General features: G+C 39.4%; 1 protein-coding gene across 3 annotated transcripts in view; it reads left to right on the top strand.

The window, feature by feature from the left end:
• The window catches only part of AKAP6 (A-kinase anchoring protein 6), a 627,789-nt gene that overhangs the window by 335,635 nt on the left and 266,553 nt on the right, over positions 1–25,601 (top strand). For all 3 annotated transcript variants that reach the window (XM_055291569.2, XM_055291568.2, XM_063645887.1), the window contains exon 5: positions 5,435–7,204. In XM_055291569.2, coding sequence (XP_055147544.1) covers positions 5,435–7,204 — 1,770 coding nt within the window. The remainder of the gene's footprint in view (positions 1–5,434; positions 7,205–25,601) is intronic.

Below are 25,601 nucleotides of genomic sequence, written 5' to 3'. Positions count from 1 at the left end.
TATGATTGTATTCATCTTACAGATGAGAGAATTGGGGTCGAGAGAGGTAATGTCACACAGGTGATAAGAGAGTGATAACTCTTAATAATATCAACACAATAGGAAACATTGATTGAGAACTTACCATGTGCTAGATGGTGTGGTAAGCACTTACCTAAATGATACCTTCTCCATGGGGATGCATTGGTCCTTCCAGAGTGCTCACAACATAGCACTTTGTGGGTTCCTCCACTGGCACTTATAATGGGCCAAATTGTATCAGGCCAAAGTATGTGCTATATTTTGAACTACATAAGGGTTAGTTCCAGATGATATTCATCTGTGTATCTCCCACAGCACATAGTTCATATTGCTGTAAAAAGGTCTGATTAGTTGAATGGAATTAAATAATACAGATAATCCCTGCTTTCGATGTGGAAGAGGGAGATACAGTTTCAGTTTGATAAACTGGGAATTAATCATGAAGATTAATTTTTTTTTTTTGAGAACAAGTCTAGCTCTGTTTCCCAGGCTGGAGTGCAGTGGCACGATCTTGGCTCACCGCAACTTCTGCCTCCCGGGTTCAAGCGATTCTCATGCCTCAGCCTCCTCAGTAGCTGGGATTACAGGCACATGTCACGCCCAGCTAATTTTTGTATTTTTAGTAGAGATGGGGTTTTGCCATGTTGCCCGGGTTAGTCTTGAACTCCTAGGCTCAAGCAAACCACCTGCCTCGTCCTCTCAAAGTGCTGGGATTACAGGTGTAAGCCACTGCGCCTGGCCTGCTTCATAACATGTTAAATGGAGGTATATTTAAGTGGAGTGGGTACATGGCTAGGCAGCTCTCACCCAGCTACACGTACTACACAATTACATGTGATATTTCTGAAATAAAGGCAGTAAAACCAACAGGCAACACCCCTAACTCCATATCTTCCTGAGATTTTATTATGTACACACGTTGGAAAACTATCTGGGAAGATGATGTGGAAGGAAGCAATGGAACTAAAAACATTAGTCTTACTAAGCAATATTTTCAGAGATAAAACACATTCATCTGCTCTGAGAAACTTCAGAGAACTTTCTTTTTTTAAATTGCCTCTGCACAGTGAAATACTATTTACTGTTTTTGGTTTTGCTTTGTTTTTTTCAGGGAGGGATATTTTTTCGCATTAAAAAATACAGTTTGAATAAAAAATAGTTACACCCTGAGGGATAAAAGACTACAAATAGGGTGCAGTTTATACTGCTTGGGTGATGGGTGCACCAAAATCTCACAAATCACCACTAAAGAACTTATTCATGTAACCAAACACCACCTGTTCCCCAATAACCTATGGAAGTAAAATAAATAAAAATAAAAAATAGTTATTACCCCCCAAGTGATAATCACTCAACTGTCTCACCGGTTAAGATGGTATTTATTCACTAGTTGAGATGGTTGGCCGGACTGATATGGTGGGACAGGATGGGAGAGAGCTTCCTCTGAAGCATTAAGTGTTTTTGAGTATGGTGTTTTCTAAACCAGGAACTGGCTAGAGATTTAAGAAAAGGCAGCCATACTTTATTCTCTGAGATGTATTCATTAAACAATATATTCATCTTATATATATATGCATATTCAATATATTCATGTGACATCACGGATTGAGTATCTGTTACTCTCGAGCAAGACAGTACCCTGGTCTTAAGGTGCTATAACCACCAGAATGGGGACCAGATATGTTTGCAAGACTATCATGTTCCCTGCTTGTCCAAAGGCAGGTGGCTGACACTTCAGTTTGGAGTCTAATTTTTACCTGGACTCTCAAATTTCTTTTTTTTAAATCTATCATATAAACACTTTTCTTTAACCTCATATAAGCACTGCAGTGCGGTAACCATGATAAATGTAATAGAAAATCATGTTGCAAATTTCAGCTACATATTAATTTAAATAGGTTTTATGAGATAGTTTTGGAATTTAACCATTGTTTTATAATACTATTTCTGTAAAAGAATAAGTTCTGAGTAATGAACAATGAAAAGATTAAAGAAAATACAACCTGCTTTTGAATTGGGAATCTCACTATTACTCTTTTAAAAATTGCATAAAGTATAACTTTTGTTTGGCTGACTGATTTCTAGTTCAGTTATGAAGCACAAAAGTTATACAATTCCATTTAGGTAATTTTTGTTGAGATTGGCAGTTAATACTGATTTCTTATTTTGTGCAGTATAATTTAGTGTTAGCAATAACTCTCATCTTGAAACTTTCCTCCTCAATATACTTCATTATTAAAAATAATAATGTAATAAGAGTGAACATTCATTGAGCACTCATCCATGTACTAGACTTACATATATTACATATATTACCTCCTGTAAACCTCTCAACACCCCTATGGCGTGGCTTATCATTTCCTTTTTATAGATGAAGGAAATAAAGCTTAGCAACATCAAGCTACTGGCTCATGGTCACATAACTAATTAGTGCTACAGCCGGAATTCGAAACTTGGGCTTTTAATTATTGGAGTTAACTAAAACTACGTAATCAGAGAAAGAAATTATAGGAAGGCATAGAGAGACATTCTAAAATGTCATTCATTCATTCATTCAACATATGTGTGCAGATCACTATGCTACGTGCTACAAGTACCCTGGTAAGACAACCGTTTTCTGTGTGATTTATGCTCTCGTAGTACTTACAAACTAGTGGAAAAAACAAATTGATCAGATAATCACGATAGTATTTATTTATAAATTGAGATCAATGCTTAAAGAGAAAGCAGGGCGTACAATAAAATATTCTGACTTACATGTGGGTCTGGAATCTTGAAAAAGTGAAACTTAAGCTGAAATCTGAGTGATAAGGAAGAGTCAACTAGTTAAGGGGTATAGGTTGGAAGCTTTCCAGGCAGGGCAAGCAGCATGTGCCAAGGCCCTGAGGAAGGAGGGAACATGGTATTTTCAGAAAGTGAAAGGAGGACACTGTGGCTGTATGTGGCCAGTGAGGGGAGAATAGCATAAGAAAGGCTTCTTTCTTGGGCCTGGCCTCGAAAGGGTTTTGGTTGTGTTTTAAAAATACTTATCTATGATATCGTTTATTTCTGTTTTCAGTCATATACTTGGAAGATCTTCAAATATTAAAGCAATACATCTTTGCATTAGGTGTGTCATTTTTTGCTTTTATTATTTTTAATTGACACATAACTGTGCATATTTATAGGGTACAGTGTAATGTTTCGATACATGCACACAATGCAATGATCAAATCAGGGAAATTAACATACCCGTCATTTCAAACATTCATTGTGTCTTCCTGTTGGGAACATTCAAAATCCACTCTTCTAGCTATTTGAAAATGTAGAATAAATTGCTTTTAATTACAGTCATCTGACCCTGCTATAGAAACCAGAACTTATTCCTCCTATCTAGCTGTAATTTTGTATCCATTAACCAGCCTCTAGCTATTCCCACCCCCTACCTTTCCCAACCTCTAGTAACTGCTGTTCTGCTTTTGGCTTCTCTGAGTTCAACTTTTTTAGCTTCCACATATTAGTGAGAACATGTGGTATTTGTCTTTCTGTGCCTTGCTTATTTCACTTAACATAATGTCCTTCAAGCTCATATATGTTGTCACAAATGACAGGATTTCCTTCTTTTTGAAGGCAAAATAGTATTCCATTGTGGATATATGCCACGTTTTCTTTATCCATTCACCTGTGGATGGACACTGAGGTTGACTCCGTATCTTGGCTATCATGAATAGTGCTGTAATAAACATGGGAGTTCTTTGACATGCTGATTTCCTTTTCTTTGGATATAAACCTATTAGTGGGATTGGTAGTTCAATTTTTAGTTTTTTTGAGGAAAAGTTTGGGTTTTTAACTTAACAGCAGCAGGATGCTTCTAAAGGACTTTAAACAAAGAAGTAACAGATTTGCAATTTGTATAGGTTACTCTGGTGGCAGTGTGGAAAACAGATTGGAGGTGGGGGCAGGCCAGTTTAAAGTAATATCTAATGGCCAGAATACAGACTTTGGGGACAGCCTCTATCCAGGGCCGATGTCATCTTTTGGTCCAAGCTACTCTTATGTAAGACAGGGACAATAGTACAGACCACAGAAGAAAATTTTAAGGATTAAATGAAAAAGTAATTGTAGTAATCAACCATCATCCTTTATAGATGAGGACTCTGAGGCTTAGAAAAGTTAAATAAAGCTTTTCATCTGTTTATCTAGATGTTATGGAATGAGAGTGAGTGGAGTAGGAGATAAAGGCAGGGTGAAGGTCTGAAGGGAGAGAACATTCCAAAAACAAAAACAAACAAATGAGCAGTAAAACCAGATATAAGATCCTGGAGAAGCCAGATCTTGGGAAAACCTGGTTGAAAGGATCACAGGATCCAGCAGCCACATGGGATCCAGCTTCAGTTGGCTCACCACAGTTCTTCCTCCAGAAAAAAAGAAGATCTGGGGATATAACAACCCTTCACTTTTCAGTTTTCTTTTTTCATTTCCTAAGAGGGCTAGGTTACATCAGGCTGTTATTCAGCCAGCAGGCGTAATAGGATAGTTCCTGGGTCTCTTCTACCCCAAACAAAGCATCAGTGAAAATCTTCCCATTTGTTGTATGAAATCAGAAACTGCATTAGTAATGAGACAAAAGCCTTAATTACAGAATTAAAGATTTAACAAATTAAAAATAGTTAATTGTAATGCTGTTTTTTTAGTGTGAAGGAGTTTTAAATCAAATCAGCCTATCCAGAATTATGAATAGTAAGAAAGATGGGCACTTAACAGCTCACAAACACCAGTGGGGGCAGGACTTGGGGAGAAAAACATACAAAGGGAGGAGCCGATGCTATCTCTAATGATAAAGTTTGGACATTCATTAATTTTCTCCTTCAAAAGGGTAGGGCCAAACAGAAACTGGTCTTGAACTGTTATGTATTTGCAAATTCATCAATATATATTTGACACAACTGGCTTATTATAATTAATTATTCTACTTAAAAATATTTATAGAGCATCTACCATGAGTTAGCCACTGTGGTAGGTACTGGAATGATAGCAAAAAGCAAAACAGACATTCATGGAGATTTTACTTTTACAGTATTTTGATCCCAGAAATTGTATTACTTAAGGCTTTATGAAATTCTTATTAAATGAATAATATATTATTTTTAAGTTGAAAATTAAGGCAAGAATGGATTTTTTTGGCTTGATCTTGACATTTCTGTTAAGGCTGTATACTCCAGATTAGTGAAAAATCTTCAGGTGTTTAAGAACAAGATACTATATAAAGCAATGTGGTAATTGATTAATATCCCTTTGTGTATGTCAAACCAGAAGCAATAGGGACCAATACATTTGACCTTTATAGTGCCCTGTACTGAGATTTCATTTAAACAGCAGCTGATGTTGTAATTGATGTTGCATTTACTGAAACCATTGCCATTGTCTGTTTCAGGGCCGGCTTGATTCTCTAACAGAAGTGGATGACTCAGGACAATTAACTATCAAATGTTCTCAAAATTACTTGTCTCTGGATTGTGGCATTACTGCATTCGAACTGTCTGACTACAGTCCAAGTGAGGATTTGCTCAGTGGGCTAGGTGACATGACCTCTAGCCAAGTCAAAACCAAACCTTTTGACTCTTGGAGCTACAGTGAGATGGAAAAGGAGTTTCCTGAGCTTATCCGAAGCGTCGGGTTACTTACGGTAGCTGCTGACTCTATCTCTACCAATGGCAGCGAAGCAGTTACTGAGGAGGTATCTCAAGTATCTCTCTCAGTAGACGACAAAGGTGGATGTGAGGAAGGCAATGCTTCTGCAGTCGAAGAGCAACCAGGCTTAACACTGGGGGTGTCTTCATCTTCAGGAGAAGCTCTGACAAATGCTGTTCAACCCTCCTCTGAGACTGTGAAGCAAGAATCCAGTTCCTCCTCCCATCTTGATGCAAAGAATCAGCAGCCTGTTTCTTGTGAAAATGCAACCCCCAAGCGAACCATCAGAGATTGCTTTAATTATAACGAGGACTCTCCCACACAGCCCACATTGCCAAAAAGAGGACTTTTTCTTAAAGAGGAAACTTTTAAGAATGATCTGAAAGGCAATGGTGGAAAGAAGCAAATGGTTGATCTAAATCCTGAGATGAGCAGAAGCACCCCTTCGCTAGTAGATCCTCCTGACAGATCCAAACTTTGCCTGGTGTTGCAGTCTTCCTACCCCAACAGCCCTTCTGCTGCCAGCCAGTCTTATGAGTGTTTACACAAGGTGGGGGATGGGAATCTTGAAAACACAGTCAAATTTCACATTAAAGAAATTTCTTCCAGCCTGGGAAGGCTTAACGACTGCTATAAAGAGAAACCTCAACTTAAAAAGCCACACAAGACCTCAGAAGAGGTGCCTCCATGCCGAACACCTAAACGGGGGACTGGTTCAGGCAAACAAGCTAAAAATACAAGGAGCTCAGCAGTACCAAATGGAGAGCTTTCTTGTACTTCCAAGGCCATAGAGGGGCCGCAAACAAATTCTGCTTCCACATCCTCATGTGAGCCTTGTAATCAGAGAAGTTGGGATGCCAAATTGCAATTGCAGTCAGAAACATCCAGTTCACCACCTTTTACTCAGAGCAGTGAGTCCTCTGTTGGTTCAGACAACATCATGTCTCCGGTGCCACTTCTTTCAAAACACAAAAGCAAAAAAGGTCATGCCTCCTCTCCAAGTCACGTCACTAGGAATGGTCAGGTTGTGGAGGCCTGGTATGGCTCTGATGAATACCTAGCACTGCCCTCTCACCTTAAGCAGACAGAAGTATTGGCTTTGAAGTTGGAAAACCTAACAAAGCTTCTGCCTCAGAAACCCAGAGGAGAAACCATCCAGAATATTGATGACTGGGAACTGTCTGAAATGAATTCAGATTCTGAGATCTATCCAACCTATCATGTCAAAAAGAAGCATACAAGCCTAGGCAGGGTGTCTCCAAGCTCATCTAGTGACATAGCCTCTTCACTAGGGGAGAGCATTGAATCTGGGCCCCTGAGTGACGTTCTTTCTGATGAGGAGTCCAGTATACCTCTCACTGGCATGAAAAAGTATGCTGATGAGAAGTCAGAAAGACCTTCATCCTCTGAGAAAAATGAGAGCCATTCTGCCACAAAATCAGCTTTAATTCAGAAACTGATGCAAGATATTCAGCACCAAGACAACTATGAAGCCATATGGGAAAAAATAGAGGTAAGGTGGTTTTCTTAACATGAATGATTTCTCACTTGAGTTTTGGAAGTAATGCTGGGAGAAGGTCACACTCTCTACACTCTGTTATAAAATATATGGCTATTTTTGATAAATCTGATTTTCCAAAGAAAGAAAAGGAAAAGCACAATGATCAATGCATGTGACAAAGAGTATGAATCACTAGGAATTGCCATTGTCAGTGCATTAGCTTGATGGGCTCCTGCCTGGTATAGAATTCTTTGTTGACATTGTTCAAATCTATCATGACTGCTGATGAATGCTGGAACCCCTTGGATCTAATACAAAATTAAATAGAATGATAGCTATGCACACACAAGTAGCTCAGGAATATATGCATAGACTATTCCAGTTACCCCAGAGTGTTTTTATTCATTTCTTCTGACTCCAGAATACATTCCACATCTCCAATGTTAACTTCTTGTAGAAATAGACCAGACATTTCTAATTTCTTAGGGATCTTTTTTTTCTTTACTCTTCCTCCTCTTTGAGAACTTTGGCTAATAACCATATTACCTATACATGTACCACCCATGGACTCTGGGATGTGAAGTTGACATTTTGGCTAAATCTGTACTTTTGAACAAATTGCTAGATATGATGAAATGTTTGAGGACAGACTTATCAAAATTCTCAGGACCGACAGCTTGGGCAACGTAGGGAGACCCCATCTGTATATTAGCCAGGAATGGTGGCACACACCTGTAGTCCCAGCTACTCAGGAGGCTGAGACAGGAGGATTGCTTGAGCTGAGGAGGTTGAGGCTGCAATGAGTTGTGGTCATGCCACTGCACTCCAACCTGGGCAACAGAGTGAGACCCTGTCTCAAAAAAAAAAAAAAAATCTCAGGACTGAGCTCCATAGTATAAGTAATTATTTGATCTTTGAAGAGGCATCTGGGCAAATAGATTCACTATGATTACTGTGGTAATGGCCCTTTCCTCAGGAGGCCATTGGAAGTAGATCCAGCTGACTTGATAACTGTTAATGGTTTCTTGTTTGATGACCTATAAATGGCCACGCCTGGCTACATATAATTTGTATATGACTTTATGGTATGCAAAGCTCTCCCACATGCTTTTTTTTTTTTTTTTTTTTCTCTCTGAGCAGAGTTTTGCTCCCGTTGCCCAGGCTGGAGTGGAATGGCACCATCTCAGCTCACTTCAACCTCCACCTCCCAGGTTCAAGACATTACCCTGCCTCAGCCTCTCGTGTAGCTGGGATTATAGGCACCCATGACCATGCCCAGCTAATTTTTGTATTTTTAGTAGAGAGGGGCCTCACCATGTTGGCCAGGCTAGTCTTGAACTCCTGACCTCAGGTGATCTGCCTGCCTTGGCATCCCAAAGTTCTGGGATTACAGGCATGAGCCGCTGTGCGTGGCCCATACATTTTTTTTTTTTTTTTTTTTTTACTTGATCTTCACAGCTGTCCTGTGAAGGAAGCAGGCCATGCCAGATTATTCTCCCTTTACAGAGATGGAAACAGGCTCCAGAGCTTAAGTGATTTTTCTCAAGCTAAAATAAATAGAGAGAGAGACAGAGAGAGAGAGAGAGAGATAAAGAGATAGTAGGTAGGTAGCTAGATAGAGACAGACAGACACAGATAGACAGAGACTGACAGATAGACAGGCAGAGACAGAGACAGACAAACCAGACAGACCTTTTGTGTGGGAAGCTGAGACACAAACCCATGTCTTCTGATTCTTAGTCCAGTTTTCTTCCATGGTATCATGTTGCCTCCCTGAAAGGGGTTGTAGTTTCTCCTTCGCTGGGAAACTGTAAGGTAGGGGAGAAGAAAGAGTTCAGGACCCATTCAGACTGGATAGAGAATATTGATGTAACTGCCATGGGCAGTTTTCCTGTTTTTTTTGTTTTGTTTTTTTTGTTTTTTGTTTTTTACATCCGTTCGTTGTTGAACACTACTCTGAGACCAGCATTGTGCTAGACACAGGATAAAGGTATCGTGCATATGGATAGAGTAACGTGGAGGAAGAAAATGTAGGTTTATAAACAAAGAGGAAAAATTTATCAAATATATAGCAGTAATAACATATTAATCATCATTAACATATATCAAGTATTCGTGTATCTAATCCTCACAACAACCCTGATATGAACCTTATTTTATGGCTGAGGAGACAGGCTGAGAGACCATGCAGTCTGCTCCAGAGCCCATACTATTAACTAAATGCCCTCATTCCTGTCCGTGAGGAAGTGATCAATAAGTACTGAATATAAAAACTGTGGTATTGTAGAGTAGTAATAATATCAGCGGAGCTAGAATTTGCCTGGGCAGTTCTTGTGAAGTACTAAACCTTAAGTGGAGCTTTGAAGGATGTACAGGATTCAGACAGATAAAGGCAAAGGAAGGTGGCGTTTCAGGTAGGAGGAGCATAAACTAAAACACAGAGGTAGAAATGGGAACGAGCATGGATATGGGGTACAAAGAGAGCTGTCCTGATTGGAAGGTTTGTCATCAGAGATCAGTGAAAGTTTCCATGCCTATAGTAGGTATGGAAAGGCGCTGAAGGCCACACCAAGGCAATTAGAATTTGTTCACCAGGCATCCACAGCAACTTCTCTGAAAGGGACTGACAGTAATAACTGATACTTCTTAAGCTCTTATTTTGTGTTCGGCTCTGTACTAAGTGTTTTACATGCCTTACTCCACTTAAGTCCTAGAAGGGAGGATTTTTTCAGATGAAGAAACTAAGGCAGAATGTGATTAGGAAACTTGCTCAAGTCCTCACAGCTAGTAAGTACAAAGCCAGGATTTGAACCCACAGCCAGCATTCTTAAAGCAGTGTAGGCCCTGGTCTCTAGTAGTCTTTCCAGAAGGGTTAATTGGCAATAACAGAAAAATGGTCCTGGCAGACGTGGCGGCGACCAGGGCAGAGGTGTTGGCCTGTGGCAGCCAACCTGAGGAACTGCTGTGATGTGGATCAGGCAAGAGGAAGGGAGGGGAGTGTTGAAAAAGTGAATGAGTCCAGAAAACTGGTTCTAGACCTTGCTAGAAAGAATTCAGGAGCCATTCAGTGATTAAAGCCTGGTGTGGCCCACAGCTTGGCATGTTCCATTCTGAGCCTTGTTTCATCTTTTGTAAAAAGGGATGTTTCAACCAGATGATGACTATGATGCCGACTTCCAATTTGATTCCACAGTTCTACAAAAATACAGCCAGGTTTTCGGCATCTGGAGACTGGTGTGTCTTTAATAGAAAGAAACATTTGGATGAGTAGCTGGTTTGAAGTAGAGGTGGTGCAGGTAATTTTTTAAAAAACTGTGCATAGATAGTATATGATGAAACTTTTAAGAAGAAATGGTTTATAGGCAGTTGAAAAATCCCATACTGGAGTTGGGATATGAGGGAAGAGGCTAAAAGATCAAGTTCCTTCCTCAGGCCAGCCTCCCTTACTATGTCAGATGAGGGCAGCTGCCAGCCTCCAGGTCAGCTGGCCTTGGCTATCACACTCTAGCTTTGGTCTCCTCCGTATAGTGACCCAGAGAACCTATTCTGCCTGGAAAATATAATGAGAGAGGATATTACTTAACATCTTCTTTATAGAAGGCATCTGGTAGGCATTTTACCTATAATAACTCTCCCATAAAATTCTTATAACAACCCTCTAAGGTAGGTTTTTAATCCTAAATTAACCACTTCTCTCCTGTTCCATTCTGGTCCTAGCCCCCATCACCTCCTTCCTGGATTACTGCAGTAGCCTCCTAACTGGTCTCTCTGCTTCTATTCTTCTCTGGCTACAGTCTATTTCCAATAGAGGAGCCAGAGTGATCCTTTTAAAAGATAAATCAGATTATGTCATCCCTCTGCTCAAAACTCCACAGTAGAGGGTTGCCATTGTATTCAGAGGTCCTACATGGACTGTTCCCTGATTTCCTCTCTGACATCCTTTCCAACGACTTTTCCCCATGCTCACTGCACTCCCTTTCCTAGAACATACTTGGCATGCTTCTTGCCTTTAGGACTATTGTCAGCTGCTTTTGTCTACATCCTCTCCAGCAGATGCCCTCATTTATAATTCCTTCACCTGTTCCAAGTCTCTGCTAAAATATTATCTTCTCAGAGAGGACTACTCTGACCATCTTTTAAAAGATGTAACCCAGCTGGGCACCGCGGCTCATGCCTGTAATCCCAGCACTTTGGGAGGCTGAGGTGGGCAGATCACTTGAGGTCAGGAGTTTGAGACCAGCCTGGCCAACATGGTGAAACCCCATTTCTACTAAATAAACAAAAACCAGCCAGGTGTGATGGTGTGCACCTGTAATCCCAGCTATTCGGGAGGCTGAGGCAGGAGAATCGCTTGAACCCGGGAGATGGAGGTTCAGTGAGCTGGGAGCGTGCCATGGCACTCCAGCCTGGGCGACGGAGCAAGACTTGGTCTCAAAAAAAAAAAAAAAAAAAAAAAAAGGTGTAACCTGACTTTTTCTTTCTTTTACAGATCTCACCACGTTCTGTAATTTTTGTTTGTTTGTTTGTTTTTTGAGATGGAGTCTTGCTCTGTCGCCCAGGCTGGAGTGCAGTGGCACGATCTCGGCTCACTGCAAGCTCCGCCTCCCAGGTTCACGCCATTCTCCTGCCTCAGCCTCCTGAGGTAGCTGGGACTACAGGTGCCTGCCACCACACCCGGCTAATTTTTTGTAATTTTTTTTTAGTACAGATGGGGTTTCACCGTGTTAGCCAGGATGGTCTCTCTCTCCTGACCTTGTGATCCGCCTGCCTTGGCCTCCCAAAGTGCTGGGATTATAGGCGTGAGCCACCATGCCTGGCCTACATTCTGTAATTTTATATAATTTTCTAATGTAGTATATTTATTATTTTTGGTCTGTCTCCCTCTGTTAGAATGGGAACTCTGTGAGGGCAGGAATGTTTATCTGTTTAGTTTGTTAATGAATCTGATGTACCTAGAACAATGCCTGGTGTATAGTAAGTGCTCAATAAAGACTACTGAATGACCGAATCACCATTTTAGAGCAGAGGAAACTGAGTTTAGAAAGATGAACGAACAATTTTTCCTATGCAGCACAGCTAATAAGTTACAGAGCCAGGCTTCAGGCTACCATCTGCTTTATTCCTCCCACAAGATAAAGACTTGGAAATAGATGAATTCCTTAAAAGAAGGAGGCTAGATGGAGAAAAGCAGAGGGACTGATGTCTGATATTCAAGTTGTAGCCCAGTTATGAGACAGGAACAAGGAAGAGATCGAGTTGTGGGGATCAGAAGGGACAGAAAGAATTCTTGGGTATCAAATACACGGAGAGAGAGAAAGAGATACTAAATAAAATGGACATTAGCTTTGTTCTTTGCAAAAGATGCATCAAGAATAATAAAGACTAAGAGGAAAAAAACCCAACAACCTTTAGATTTGTCTGAAATAATTAATGAAGACCTTAGGAAAAAAACAGACTTAATGAAGGAATGAAAGTAGATATAGGTGATTAAGAAGTAAAAAAACAATCATTCCTAATATTTCCAGGAATTGGATTGAAAACACAATATGAGGCAAAGGGCAATAGTTGAAAGTAAAGTCAGAAGTTTCTTTTTTAAAAAATTGAAGCTTATTTGAAGGCAAAAGTGGCAAGAGAGATTGAAGTAGCTAGAAAGACTATGTAAGTATGGACACACTGAGAAAGAAGGGAGGGTATGTGGAACTCATGGGGAGAATTATGGCCTGATATCAAGAACGATAAAATACTGAAAAATATATCCTGCTTCTGATTCCACTTCTGTCAAATGGAAAGTGGAGTCCATTAACTCGTCATGCCAGAGTGCTCCACTCTGTCTTCTCTGAATCACACAGAGCAGAAGGCAGGAGGCACACAGAAGCCCAGTAACTGCAACAGAGTGTGGGGCTGTGATAGAATCTCCAATAGGTTCCTGTCAGTCCCCACCCCTCACATTTGTATCTTTCTTATAATAGGCTAATTTTGCAAAACAAAAGATTCTTTTTTCTTTTTTTTTTTTTTTTTGAGAGTCTTGCTCTGTCACCCAGGCTGGAGTGCAGTGGCACTGTCTCGGCTCACTGCACCTCCGCCTCCTGGGTCTCCTGGGTTCAAGCCATTCTCCTGCCTCAGCCTCCCCAGTAGCTGGGATTACGGGCACCCACCACCATGCCCAGCTAATTTTTGTATTTTTTTTTAGTAGAGACGGGGTTTCACCATGTTGGCCAGACTGATCTCAAACTTCTAACCTTGTGATCCACTTGCCTCGGCCTCCCAAAGTGCTGGGATTATAGGCATGAGCCACCGCGCCTGGCCAAGATTTCTTTATTCTTTGGGAAAATTGATTTTTGGATAATATAGTCACATGGTTTTAAATCATAGACATTTAAAAATAGTAAATCCCACTCTCCTCCTTATCACTCCATCTTGAATTCTCACTTCACCATATGTGATCACTATTGTTTTTAGCACTTATATATTTTTTAAGAAGGCCTTTACATATATAAGCCAATGAAAACAAAAATTTTAAGGCACTATTTTTAAAACTGGGGAATCAGTTGTAACCATTCCCTCTCCACAAATAAAAACTCCTAGTAAACTCTGAGTTCCCAAGGGATGGTCTGTTCCCAATCATTTGCTGAGGATTGAGGGGATTTTGCTTAACTCTGGCTGATTTACCCAGAACCCATTGTGTGAATAAATTACTAGAGCATCTTAGGTCTGAGTGCTCAACACCTACGGGAACTTCTCAAGGCCTAAAATTCAAAGCCAGAAGCGAAGTCAAGTAATGGAAACAGACACATTTGTTCCGATACGTTCAAGAAATACAATAAAAGCAATAAGGAGATAAAAGGGAAGAATATATCTGGAACAGATGAAATCAAACAGAATGGTGAAAAATTAACTTAGCATGATACCTGGACATATGTGGTATAAGTAATAGGGATTGGCAAACTATGGCCTGTGAGCCAAATGTGGCCCAATACCTGCTTTTTAAAATAATATTTTATTGGAAGTCAGCCATGGTGTTTGTCTGTGGCTGCTTTTGTGTTACAGTGATAGAGTTGAATAGTTGTGACAGAGACCATATGGCCTAAAAAGATTAAAGATTTACAGGAAACAACAGGTGCTGGAGAGGATGTGGAGAAATAGGAACACTTTTACACTGTTGGTGGGACTGTAAACTAGTTCAACCATTGTGGAAGTCAGTGTGGCGATTCCTCAGGGATCTCGAACTAGAAATACCATTTGACCCAGCCATCCCATTACTGGGTATATACCCAAAGGACTATAAATCATGCTGCTATAAAGACACATGCACACGTATGTTTATTGCGGCACTATTCACAATAGCAAAGAGTTGGAACCAACCCAAATGTCCAACAACGATAGACTGGATTAAGAAAATGTGGCACATATACACCATGGAATACTATGCAGCCATAAAAAATGATGAGTTCGTGTCCTTTGTAGGGACATGGATGAAACTGGAAACCATCATTCTCAGTAAACTATCGCAAGGACAAAAAACCAAACACCACATGTTCTCACTCATAGGTGGGAATTGAAAAATGAGAACTCATGGACACAGGAAGGGGAACATCACGCTCCGGGGACTGTTGTGGGGTGGGGGGAGGGGGGAGGGACAGCATTAGGAGATACACCTAATGCTAAATGATGAGTTAATGGGTGCAGGAAATCAACATGGCACATGGATACATATGTAACAAACCTGCACATTGTGCACATGTACCCTAAAACCCTAAAGTATAATAATAAAAAAAAAAAAATTAAAGATTTACTCTCTTGCCTTTTACAGAACAAATTTGCTGACCCCTCCTCTTGAGTAAGGAAGAAGAGAGGGAGATAATTTCTGATCAACATCTGCTGTGTGCCAGGATCTGAAGTAGATTCTTTCATTTAATTTATATAACAAGCATATGGAAGAGCTGTTATTGGTCTCATTTTACAGATGAGGACTCCAGGCTTAAATGCAAATGACTTGCTCAGGGTCATAATGCTGCAAAGTGTGAGAGCTGGTATTCCATCTGGGATGCCCAAGCTAACTTGGTTTTCTCCATGAGATATAGTCAAATGCCAGGGAATTTAGACAGTAATCACATATGCAAATATAATCTGTTTATGAAGCCCACAAACCACTACTAGATTAGTAAATAAACAGTATGACTTCTTCCTCATGACCTGAAGAGAAATGAACTGGTTGGTAAGTAGCCACTTGTATAAGGTGGGTAATTATTGATGCTGGGTTAACAGCTGTATAATTCCTATGGGAGCTGACAGAGGGCAGCCCAGGGTATGCCATCTCAGTGAAGCATTTCAGGAGATCTGTCCTTTGGGATATAGTGCATAGTCCACCTCTCACATTTTGGGCTTCCTGCTGCCATTAAATTCAGGTGCCTGTGCTTTTGGTGCCATTAAATTCTCAAAACTTGTCCTGGAAGATAGGACTGTCAAGTTGGACTCAGTGATACGGAATTGATGGATGCATGACATAGCTGAGCCTGTTTGTCCACAAGAGATGTAAATGTCTTCATATGCCAAATTAGAGCATCTTGATTATAGTTCAATGACTTAGCTGTTGTATTTTGTCCTAGAGACATCTATAACCTAATTTAACAAACTTCTTTGGTGCCAGCTAAGGATGTCCTTAGTGGTGGTTAGTACCTGTGTAATATGAAGGTAGAGAAGTTTTTCCCCGAGATTAACTTGGCACTCATTTTTACATTTCTTTTCCAAGAGGTAGAATGGGTCCAGAGGAACCCATCCTAACATCCATACTGATGATAGCAGCCATTAAGAAGTATCATGTCCTTCTGAGTTTTCTTTATTGTGGTAAAAATATAATATAACAAAATGTGCTATCTTAACCATTTTTTAAGTGTACAGTTTAGTAGTGTTAAGAGTATTTGCATGGTTGTAAAACAGATCTCCAGAACATTTTCATCTTGCAAACCTGAAACTCTATACCCATTAAATAACAGCTCCCCTTTCCCTCTCCCTACTTTCCTTGGGTAACCACCATTCTACTTTCTATCTCCATAATTTTGACTATTCTAAGCGCCTCATCTAAGTGGAATCATATAGTATTTGTCTTTTTGTAACTGGCTTGTTTCACTTAGCATGTCCTCAAGGTTCATCCATGTTGTAGAATGTGACAGGATTTCTTTCCTTTTTGGGCTGAATAATATTCTATCATATGTTTATTCAACATTTTGTTTATCCATTCATCTGTCAGTGGACAATCTGTGTTGCTTCCACCTCTTGGCTATTGTGAATAATGCTGCTGTGAACATGGGTGTACAATGATCTCTTCAAGACCCTGCTTTCTGTTCTTTTGGGTATATACCCAAAAATTGGATTGCTGTATCATTTTTTTGAGGATCATATATATTTTTTGAGGAATCTCCATGCTATTTTTCAAAGTAGTTACACCATTTTACAATCCCACCAACGGAGTACAGAGTTTCAGTTTCCCCACATCCTTGCCAATACTTGTTACTTTCTAGGTTTTTTTAAACAAAAATAGTAGCCATCGTAATGGGTGTAAAGTGATAGATCATTGTGGTTTTGATTTCCACTTCTCTGATGAATAATGATGTTCAGCATCTTTCCATATGCTTGTTGGCTATTTGTATATCATCTTTGGAGAAATGTCAGGTCCATTACCCATATTTTAATAGCGTTATTTGAGTTTTGTTGTTTAGTTGAAGGAGTTCGTTATATATTCTTTTTTTGTTTTTTTAATTGAGACAGGGTCTTGCTCTGTCACCTAGCCTGGAGTGCAGTGGCGTGATCACAGCTAACTGTGGCCTTGACCTCCCAGGCTCAATCGATCCACCTGCCTCAGCCTCCTGAGTAGCTGGGACTACAGGCATGCACCACCACACCTGGTTAATTTTTGCATTTTTTGTAGAGACAGGGTTTTACTCTGTTGCCCAGGCTGGTCTCAAACTCCTGGGTTCAAGCAATCCACCTGCCTCAACCTCCCAAAATGCTGGGATTACAGGCATGAGCCCCCGCACCTAGCCCATTCTGACTATTAACACCTTATTATATGTATGATTTGCAAATTATTTTCTCCCATTCTGTAGCCTTTTTACTCTGTTGGTGGTGTCCTTTGATGCATCAAGTTTTTAAGTTTGATGTAGTTTCATTTATCTATGTTTGCTTTTGTTGCCTGTGCTTTTGGTGCCATAACTGAGAAATCACTGCCAAGCCCAACATCATGAAGTTTTTCCTCAGTGTTTTCTTCTATTTCTTCTAGGAGTTTTATCATTTTGGGTCTTATGTTTAGGTCTTTGAGTTCTCTCTCTCTCTCTTTTTTTAAATTTCAATGTAGTTACCACCCATATTTTAAGGGTCTCACTCTGGGCTTTCTTTTAGGATAGGACACAGCTACAAGGCTAAGACGAAGTCATCTTCTGGAATTTGTCTTGAAAAAAAAATACTTTGAGAGTCTTTTTTTTTTTTGTTCTTGTTGGTCTGTTTTTGTTTTTTGAGACAGGGTCTCACTCTGTCATCCAGGCTGGAATGTGGTGGCATGATGATAGCTCACGTCAAGTCTCGACTTCCTGGAGCTCAGTTTATCTTCCCACCTCAGCCTACCCAGTAGCTGGGACTACAGGTACACACCATCATGCCTGGATAATTTTCATATTAATTTTTGTATTTTTTGTCGAAACAGCATTTCGCCATGTGCCCAGGCTGGTGTCGAACTCCTTGGCTCAAGCCATCCTCCATCTTGGCCTCCTAAAGTGCTGGGATTATGGACAGGAGCCACCGCATGGCCCATTATAGCCTACTCTTTTAAAAAAAAGTCCTGTCTAGCCATTATTTACTTGATTTGAGATTCAAATAAGTCCCATTTGAAACACAGCTGTATCCTTTTTTATTCACCCACAGAGTAACTTGCAATCACGATTCTGCTATAAATTCAGTTCTCACTTGCCTTTGATGTTTCTTTTATACCCACCATGCACCAGTGTTCCTAGTGTTGATGGAATAGTAGTGTGCTCTACACTACTTGGATGTTGATAATGATCTCTTATGAATATCCTTATCAGGAAGCATCTTGAGGTTATGGAATTCCACTTCTCTTCACTGGCATTCCATTTTGCATGTGCCTTTCCCTTATGCCAACTTTTTCATTCACAGTTGCTAGTCCTCCTCTTGTCTCTGTGTTCTCTCTCTTCCTGATGTCTTCTTTCCCATCGCTTTTCTTTACTTTTCTTCTGGATCTAGTTTTCACTCTCTGTCGCCCATTTTGTTTTTAAATTTCCTTCCTTGAGAGTATCTTCTACTTTCTTCCTCTAGTGTTGTCCTAGAGATTTTCAGATTCCAAATATGATGGCACTATGAGTTGTCTCTTCATTACCATTCAAACTTGAGCCCTTGATCTTTTCAGTGCATTTCTGAGTCTTTGAAATATGCATCCAAAAAGTCAAGGAATTGTTTAGATACAAGAATAAAGAGAACTAGGATTTCCTTAAATATCAAGGAAAAAGCCAGATTCTTAAAGAATTGGGTAGGTTCAGTTCTGTAATTAAAATGAGAAGATTCAAGAATCCTAAAGGATCACAGACTGAACAAGAGTTGACAGTGCACATAATTATTAAACAAAAAGTATAGAAGTTTAATACTGTAGAAACTCTGAATACTTTTTAATTTTTATGATGCACAATCTAAAATTTTGTTTTAGGTCCTGGACTTAGTACTTGTGGTAGATATAGCAACATAATTCAAGGCTCTGTGTCTATTACATAAGACAATGTTTGGTAAGTGCCAGGTGAAAATTCATGCAGTGGGAGAACAGAGAAAAGAAAATAATACAAGTGTAGCTTGATGAAGCATCACAGGAGAGGGAATACTTGATCTAGGCCTTGAATGATGAGTAGAATTTATATAGCAGGGTTGAGGAGGCATAATGTTAGTGACAGGAACTTTTGCATATGCCAGGGTGGATGGCAAGAGTATTCAAGGTATGTTTGGGTAATAGTAAAGAGAAGTCGTTGGTGTTTTGGAGTATAGGCTAAGCTACTATAAACAAAGAGACTCCAAAATACAGTAAGATAGAAGTCTCTTTCTCTTTTACCTAGAGACAGACAATCGAGGGAAGATAAAGGTCATCCTGAGGTCCAGGTTGCTTCTCTCTCTTGCTCTTCTATGGCTCACCACCAATACCGTGTCTGCATTCCAGCTCACAAGAAGGGGAAAATGGAGGGCGGCCACGTTTCTTCTTATGGATACGACTTAGAAGCTACACATGCCACTTTTGCTCACATCCCACTGGCCCACTTTGTCACATAGCATTACCTGACCTCAAAGGCGTTTTGGAAATAAGCCTCTAAGCTATGAGTATTGAAAGGAAGATGTCTCTTAAACTAACTACTAGTTAGAAATAAGTTTGTTAGAGGAAGGTGAATGTGAAGTTAGAATAGGGCCAAGATATGAGGGACTTCGAATTCCAAGTGTTTGCATAGCATAGACACAAAATCAATACTAATGAATGCATGAATAAATGAGTAGTTAAGGGAATGAGTAAGTGAACGTATCATTGAGTTTGAACTTTATTCTCTAGATCAGGGCTACAAACTAAAATTAAGAGGCCAGGAAGATAGTATAAATGAATCATAAAGCCAGCTGTAAATGGGGAGTGATGGGACTGAATCAACTGGAAGATATGTGGCATGTCTTAAGGGCAGCCACCACTCAGTTCCAGCTGATAGTTGCATGGGAATGTGGGCCATTTGTGCTGAGATTTTGGAATTTTTAAAAAGAAGGAAGAAATCTGGGTTTTATGTGACATCTCCCAATTTTTAGATGTTGGGTCTGAACAATTTTTAAATAGGTCAAATAAAAACACATCTTTGGGATAGGTTGGCCTTTAAGTCACTAATTCGCAATCTTTGCGAAGATGGGAAACTACTTAAAATGTTTGGCCCAGAGAGTTGGTAGTTTAAGAAGGTTAATCTGACTGTGGTATGCTGGGCACACCTCCAGCAGTAGTTTTCAACTGTGACTGCAAATTACAATCACTGGGAAGCTTTAAAAAAATAAAAAAAACCTCTGTATCCACCCCAGACCAATTAAATCAGAATCCCTGGGGCTGGGTATTTTCTGAGTTCTTCAAGCAATTGTAATGTACAGTTGTGGTTGGGAGGTAGTCCTCTAAGCCTAATCTTTTTTTTTTTTTTTTTTTTTTTTTTTTTTTTTTTAAGACAGAATCTTGCTCTGTTGCCAGGCTGGAGTGCAGTGGTGCAATCTCCTCTAAGCCTAATCTTAAGAGTTATTGAAATAGCCTAGACATGTGGTAAAAGGGTCTGAACTGTGTGTTTGGAAGCTGACTGAAGAAAGAAATAGATACGTGGGAGATATTATAAAGGGCAAATTGATAAAATTTTGTGGCTCTTTTAAATAGGAGAATAGAAGAGGAAAGGAGTCAAAAGAGTTGAAATTTCAAGCTGAAATTTGGGGGCTGGGAGATATAAGGAATTTAACAAATGTCTCCAAGGCATACATAAAATTAAGATACACAGTAGATGAATGGGGCCCAAATCCAGTTTTGGAATTCTAAGTCAACATAACATTTTAAAAGGTATGGCTGCACAATTCTTTTTAAAGATAATAAAAATGTTTTGTGTATATTTTATTTGTTGCAATGCCAGGACGAAAACTGTATATTAACATTGCTAATGGATTTGTTGAAACAACATGTCAGGATCATTGCGCAAGGTTGGTCTAGAAGAACCGTAGGGATCCAAAGCAAATTCCTTGCTGGTTAACATTAGAAATGTTTCAGTCCTGCCTCAGTTTGGTTTCTGTAGAGCCTTCAGTGGGTCTTGAGTTGTTATCAGTGATGATTTAGCACCACCATGAGGCTGTATCCAGTCACTGCATATGGCTGTTGGCCTCTGAAATATATAGGGAAGATGATCTGCCCTTTTGTTTGCAGCTTTAAACGTCAAGATGAAAATAGTTCTTTGTAATTTTCTTGATATGGAAAGGTTATGATGCAATAATATCTTGTATTAAGATAACAGTGCCTAACTGCATTTGATGGCAAATATTACTATTGTGATGAAGCTCAAAAGATGGATAAACTCAACATTGCATTTTTATTATTTATTTATTTTTTTAGCGTTGCATTTTTAAATTCCACTAAAATGATTCTTGGAACATTAGTGGATTACTCTTTATCTTTAATCCTGAAGTCATAACTTTGTGTTGCTGGTAGGATGTTTCAGAAAAATAACAATTTAAATACAAAACAAAACTTTGTTATTTCTTGTCCCCTTGCAAACTGTCGGGCAGAATGCTAAGGAGTTTATTCACTTAGTACATCACTTCATTTAATTCTCAGGAAAAAAATTCTTCCTTGATGCAGACACTGTTATATTTTCATTTTATAAATGAGAAGAGACAGAAGTTAGTAATTTACTCTAGGATATAGAACTTAAACTTTGGGCTCAGTTCACAATCCCTCATTTTAATTATGAAAATTTGAGTAAGTTACTTAAAGCTTGTTGTATAAGCCTTCTAGTCTTCAAAATGAGATGTTAATTATGTTTGTCATGCCTTTGCTCAGATTATTGTATGAAACTATAAAGAGCAAAGGGATCATTGTAAATCTAAAGGCTACATAAATATTAGTTTTATTATTATTGTGACTTTTCCTATGAATCTAGGGAATTAGCACCATATATATTAGAAATAACTAGGGTAAGAACCTTAATTCTGCCCCTAAGTAGCATCGTGACCTTGGAAATGTAACCTCGCAAGCCTCAGTTTTAAAAAATAATAAAGGAATAGAATTGAATGACCTATAAATACTTTTCTGTTCTGAAATTTTATGAGAGACTAACTGTGAGAAATAACTAAGAGAAGCACTCATTTCTTTGTACAATATTCTTTGGCATATATCACTTCAACATGGCTGGCTTTGTGTTCCTTGGAACTTTGGGTGAACTCAAATTTCCCTTAGAAGATCCTAATGGTAAGTGAATGTGAGACGGTGACATTAACGAGCCTGGAGGAATGAGCCATTCATGCTGCATTCCTAGCACTGTAATATGACAAGAGCCAGACATCCTTGAGGAATTTGGGGCCTGGCTAGAGTTTATAAGATGCCAAGAGACCAAGGCCAGTGGTGACATTAAACAAGTGAGTTACCCAGTAAGAATTAGATATGGATTAGCCTGAATTTATGGCAAATAAGGTCAGCTAAGTGAAGCAGTTAAAAACATTTGCCTTGGCAGACTTGTCATTGTGATGCCTTAAAATTACCCATCAGCATGGAGGCTTGTGCTCTGTTCAGACAATATGGGGGGAAATCATTTCAAGAGCGTGGGTTCTGTTTCAAGGTCATTCATGATGTCAGGCCCTGTCTGAGGTTATAGAATTTTCTATCTAAGAATGATAGGCTTGAATTTTGCATGGTGATTAAGCAACTTTATCCAGGAAAGGTGCTGCCTGTAATATCTGCTTCATACACTTTCCATTCTCAGGTTGATGAGGTTCAGTGCATTGCTTTTTAGGAAGTCCAGTGGCCTTACTATTTACCTTCATGTTTTGTCTAGGAATAAAGGAAGTTGTATTTTCTTTTTTTAATTCTTTAAGAAAAACAGGAAAGGTGTCATTTATAGATGATACTCATATATTTGGATTTGTCTGGAGACTAGTACTATTTGCTTGAGAAAGGCGTATGTGTGTGTGGGTGGGGAGGGACTCATAATTAGCGATCTAATACTCTCTTTTTTCTTCCTACCTGAGCTCCAAAATAAAACTGACAAGTTGAACTAACAGAAATACTTTTGCTTTTGATTTATTTTCTATAGCATAGAGAAGACTATTGGTACTCTTTTAAAGTAAAGTTTCAGGCCAGGCACGGTGGCTCACGTCTGTAATCTCAGCACTTTGGGAAGCTGAGGCAGGTGGATCACTTGAGGTCAGGAGTTCAAGACCAGCCTGGCCAACACAGTGAAACCCTGTCTCTACTAAACATATAAAAATTAGCTGTGTGTGGTGACAGGTGCCTGTAGTCCAAGCTACTCAGGAGGCAGAGGCAGGAGAATTGCTTGAACCTGGGAGGCGGAGCTTGCAGTGAGCCGAGATTGCACCACTGCACTCCAGCCCGGGTGACAGAGCGAGACTCCATATAAATAAATAAATAGGTAGATAGATAAATAAAGTTTCAGGCTGGATTCTGTAGTGTAGTAATCACATTAACCTCACAAAGTTTCTTTAAAGCTATTTTCCTTATCCTATCCTTATTACATCTAAAGTTTTATATTGTTTGGTGCATGCCATTGTATTTATTCCTATTAAGAAGACTATTGACCAGAGTCTTCTTAATAGGATGCAGGGTCCGTGAAAAATCATATCTGTGTCCATTTCACTATCTAGACACACTTTTATACAAGGGAAACATGGCTGGGAAGAACTTCAAAAACAACCTTGCTCATGGTACCAAAAGGATGAATATTCAGAAAAGTAGTAGATGGAACTCCATAGTAAAGGGAAAGATACATTCATAGTAAGCGATTTTTGGAGGAATGCGTATTAATGGGTGAGGGCGTTCTTTGGTGCTGGATGGTTGTGAAGCATGATGACTATGAATGTGGGCTCTGGAGCCATATTGTGTAAACCATGTCTCAGCTTATCACCTGTGTTACAATACCTGTGCTATTTTAAGCAGGTGACTTCACCTCTCTGTGCTCCAGTTTCCTCTTGCAAAGGAGAATTAAAAATCATATCTGCCACGAGAGTCATGATTAAATGTCTTAAAATGTGTAAAGAGCTCAGAATAGTACCTGGCATGTAGTAAGCACTCAATAAATGTTAGCTTTTGTGGTTGTTATTGTTGTTCTTATTATTAGTACTGTGGGAGGGGAAGGGTCAGGTCTTAGCAGCTCCTTGTATAGGATGACTGGTCTTTTGACATCAAATGCCACCACCTTGTTTTTTCCTTCCACCTTCAGCCACCTTAGTTATTATGAAGCTTCAGCCTCCTATACAACTCTCACCTACAATGGTTAAGGGTACCCTTCCCCCTTCGTGGGACCTGTGATGGCCACCCCAGGTTCCTGCACCCTCTTCTCTGTAAGACTCTGCCTTGTCTTCCTGCCTTGTCAGATGATTCTTGAATTGTATTAGAGATAATTCTCCTCTAAGTGGCCCAATAATTTTAGTTAACATACTTCTTTGACATCTTAGGAAGTTTATATAGGGAAATTTAAGCTATGAATGTGTGTTCAGACAAATACAGGCAACATTCTAATTTATAATATTGTCACAACAATCTTATGAATAACATATACTTATTTATTTATAATTGGTATTTATACATACAGTCGTTCCTCAGTATCCGTGGGGGATTTGTTTCAAGACCCCCTACAGATACCAAAATCAATGATGCTCAAGTCCCTTATGTAAAATGTATAATATTTGCATATAACCTACACACCTTGTGTATGCTTTAAATCATCTCTAGATTACTTGTAATATCTAATATAATTGCTATGTAGATACTTGTTATACCGTATTGTTTAGAGAATAATGACAAGAAGAAAAAGTCTATACATGTTTAGTACAGATGTCACCATCCATTTTAAAGAAAATATTTTCAATCCAAGCTTGGTTGAATTTATGGATGTAGAATGCACAGATATGGAGGGCCGACTGTATTTATAATACATATTTATAATTATATGTTTATAATAATAATTCTTACAGAACTCTTTAACTAGAGGTAGATTCATTACAGTATATTAAGGGATGAAAAAGGAAGGGCCTGTAATAGGTTTTGAACTGTCCCTCAAACCCGTGACTGCTAAATATACAAAGATTGAGAAAGTATATTGGAAATGCAGCAATAGATTGGGATGATTTGTTGGGAGAGGAGCGTTTGAGCTCGATCTTGAAGGACAGATATAGTGAATGGAGTAGAAGGCATTGGGAGGGTATGTGGAAGACTCCAAAGATCAGTTCCCTAATTGGAAGAGGGGCAAGTTGTCTGAATGTCTCAGGCTTTGAAGGAAGCTCTATATGCAAGAACCTCAGATGTTAACAGTCAGAAGGCATGAAAAATCATTCAGCTCAATGCCCTCATTTTACAAGTACAATCTGTCTCTCCCAAGCCACAGTACTTCCTGTTAGAACATCCTGTCTCCTGGTTATTACCAGATCTTGCAAGCTTGTCACAAAGTGGCAGCAAATACTTGCTTTCCCAAGATCAACACTAAATGTTTCCAGTGCTCTGCAGTTGTTGGCTCTTTATCTTTCTATCCTTGAGAGACTTTGAGGAGATCCCTTTTCTCTGAATTCTGTTTATGTTTAAAGAGTTTCACAGTTGATTTTGAGGCACAGCCATCGTCAGAATCATTGAGACAGACAACAGAAT

The sequence above is a fragment of the Symphalangus syndactylus genome, chromosome 9 (genome assembly GCF_028878055.3).
Source record: "Symphalangus syndactylus isolate Jambi chromosome 9, NHGRI_mSymSyn1-v2.1_pri, whole genome shotgun sequence".
NCBI lineage: Eukaryota > Metazoa > Chordata > Mammalia > Primates > Hylobatidae > Symphalangus > Symphalangus syndactylus.
The sequence above is the reverse complement of the archived record's forward strand: the minus strand, read 5'-3'. Positions and strand labels throughout refer to the sequence as shown.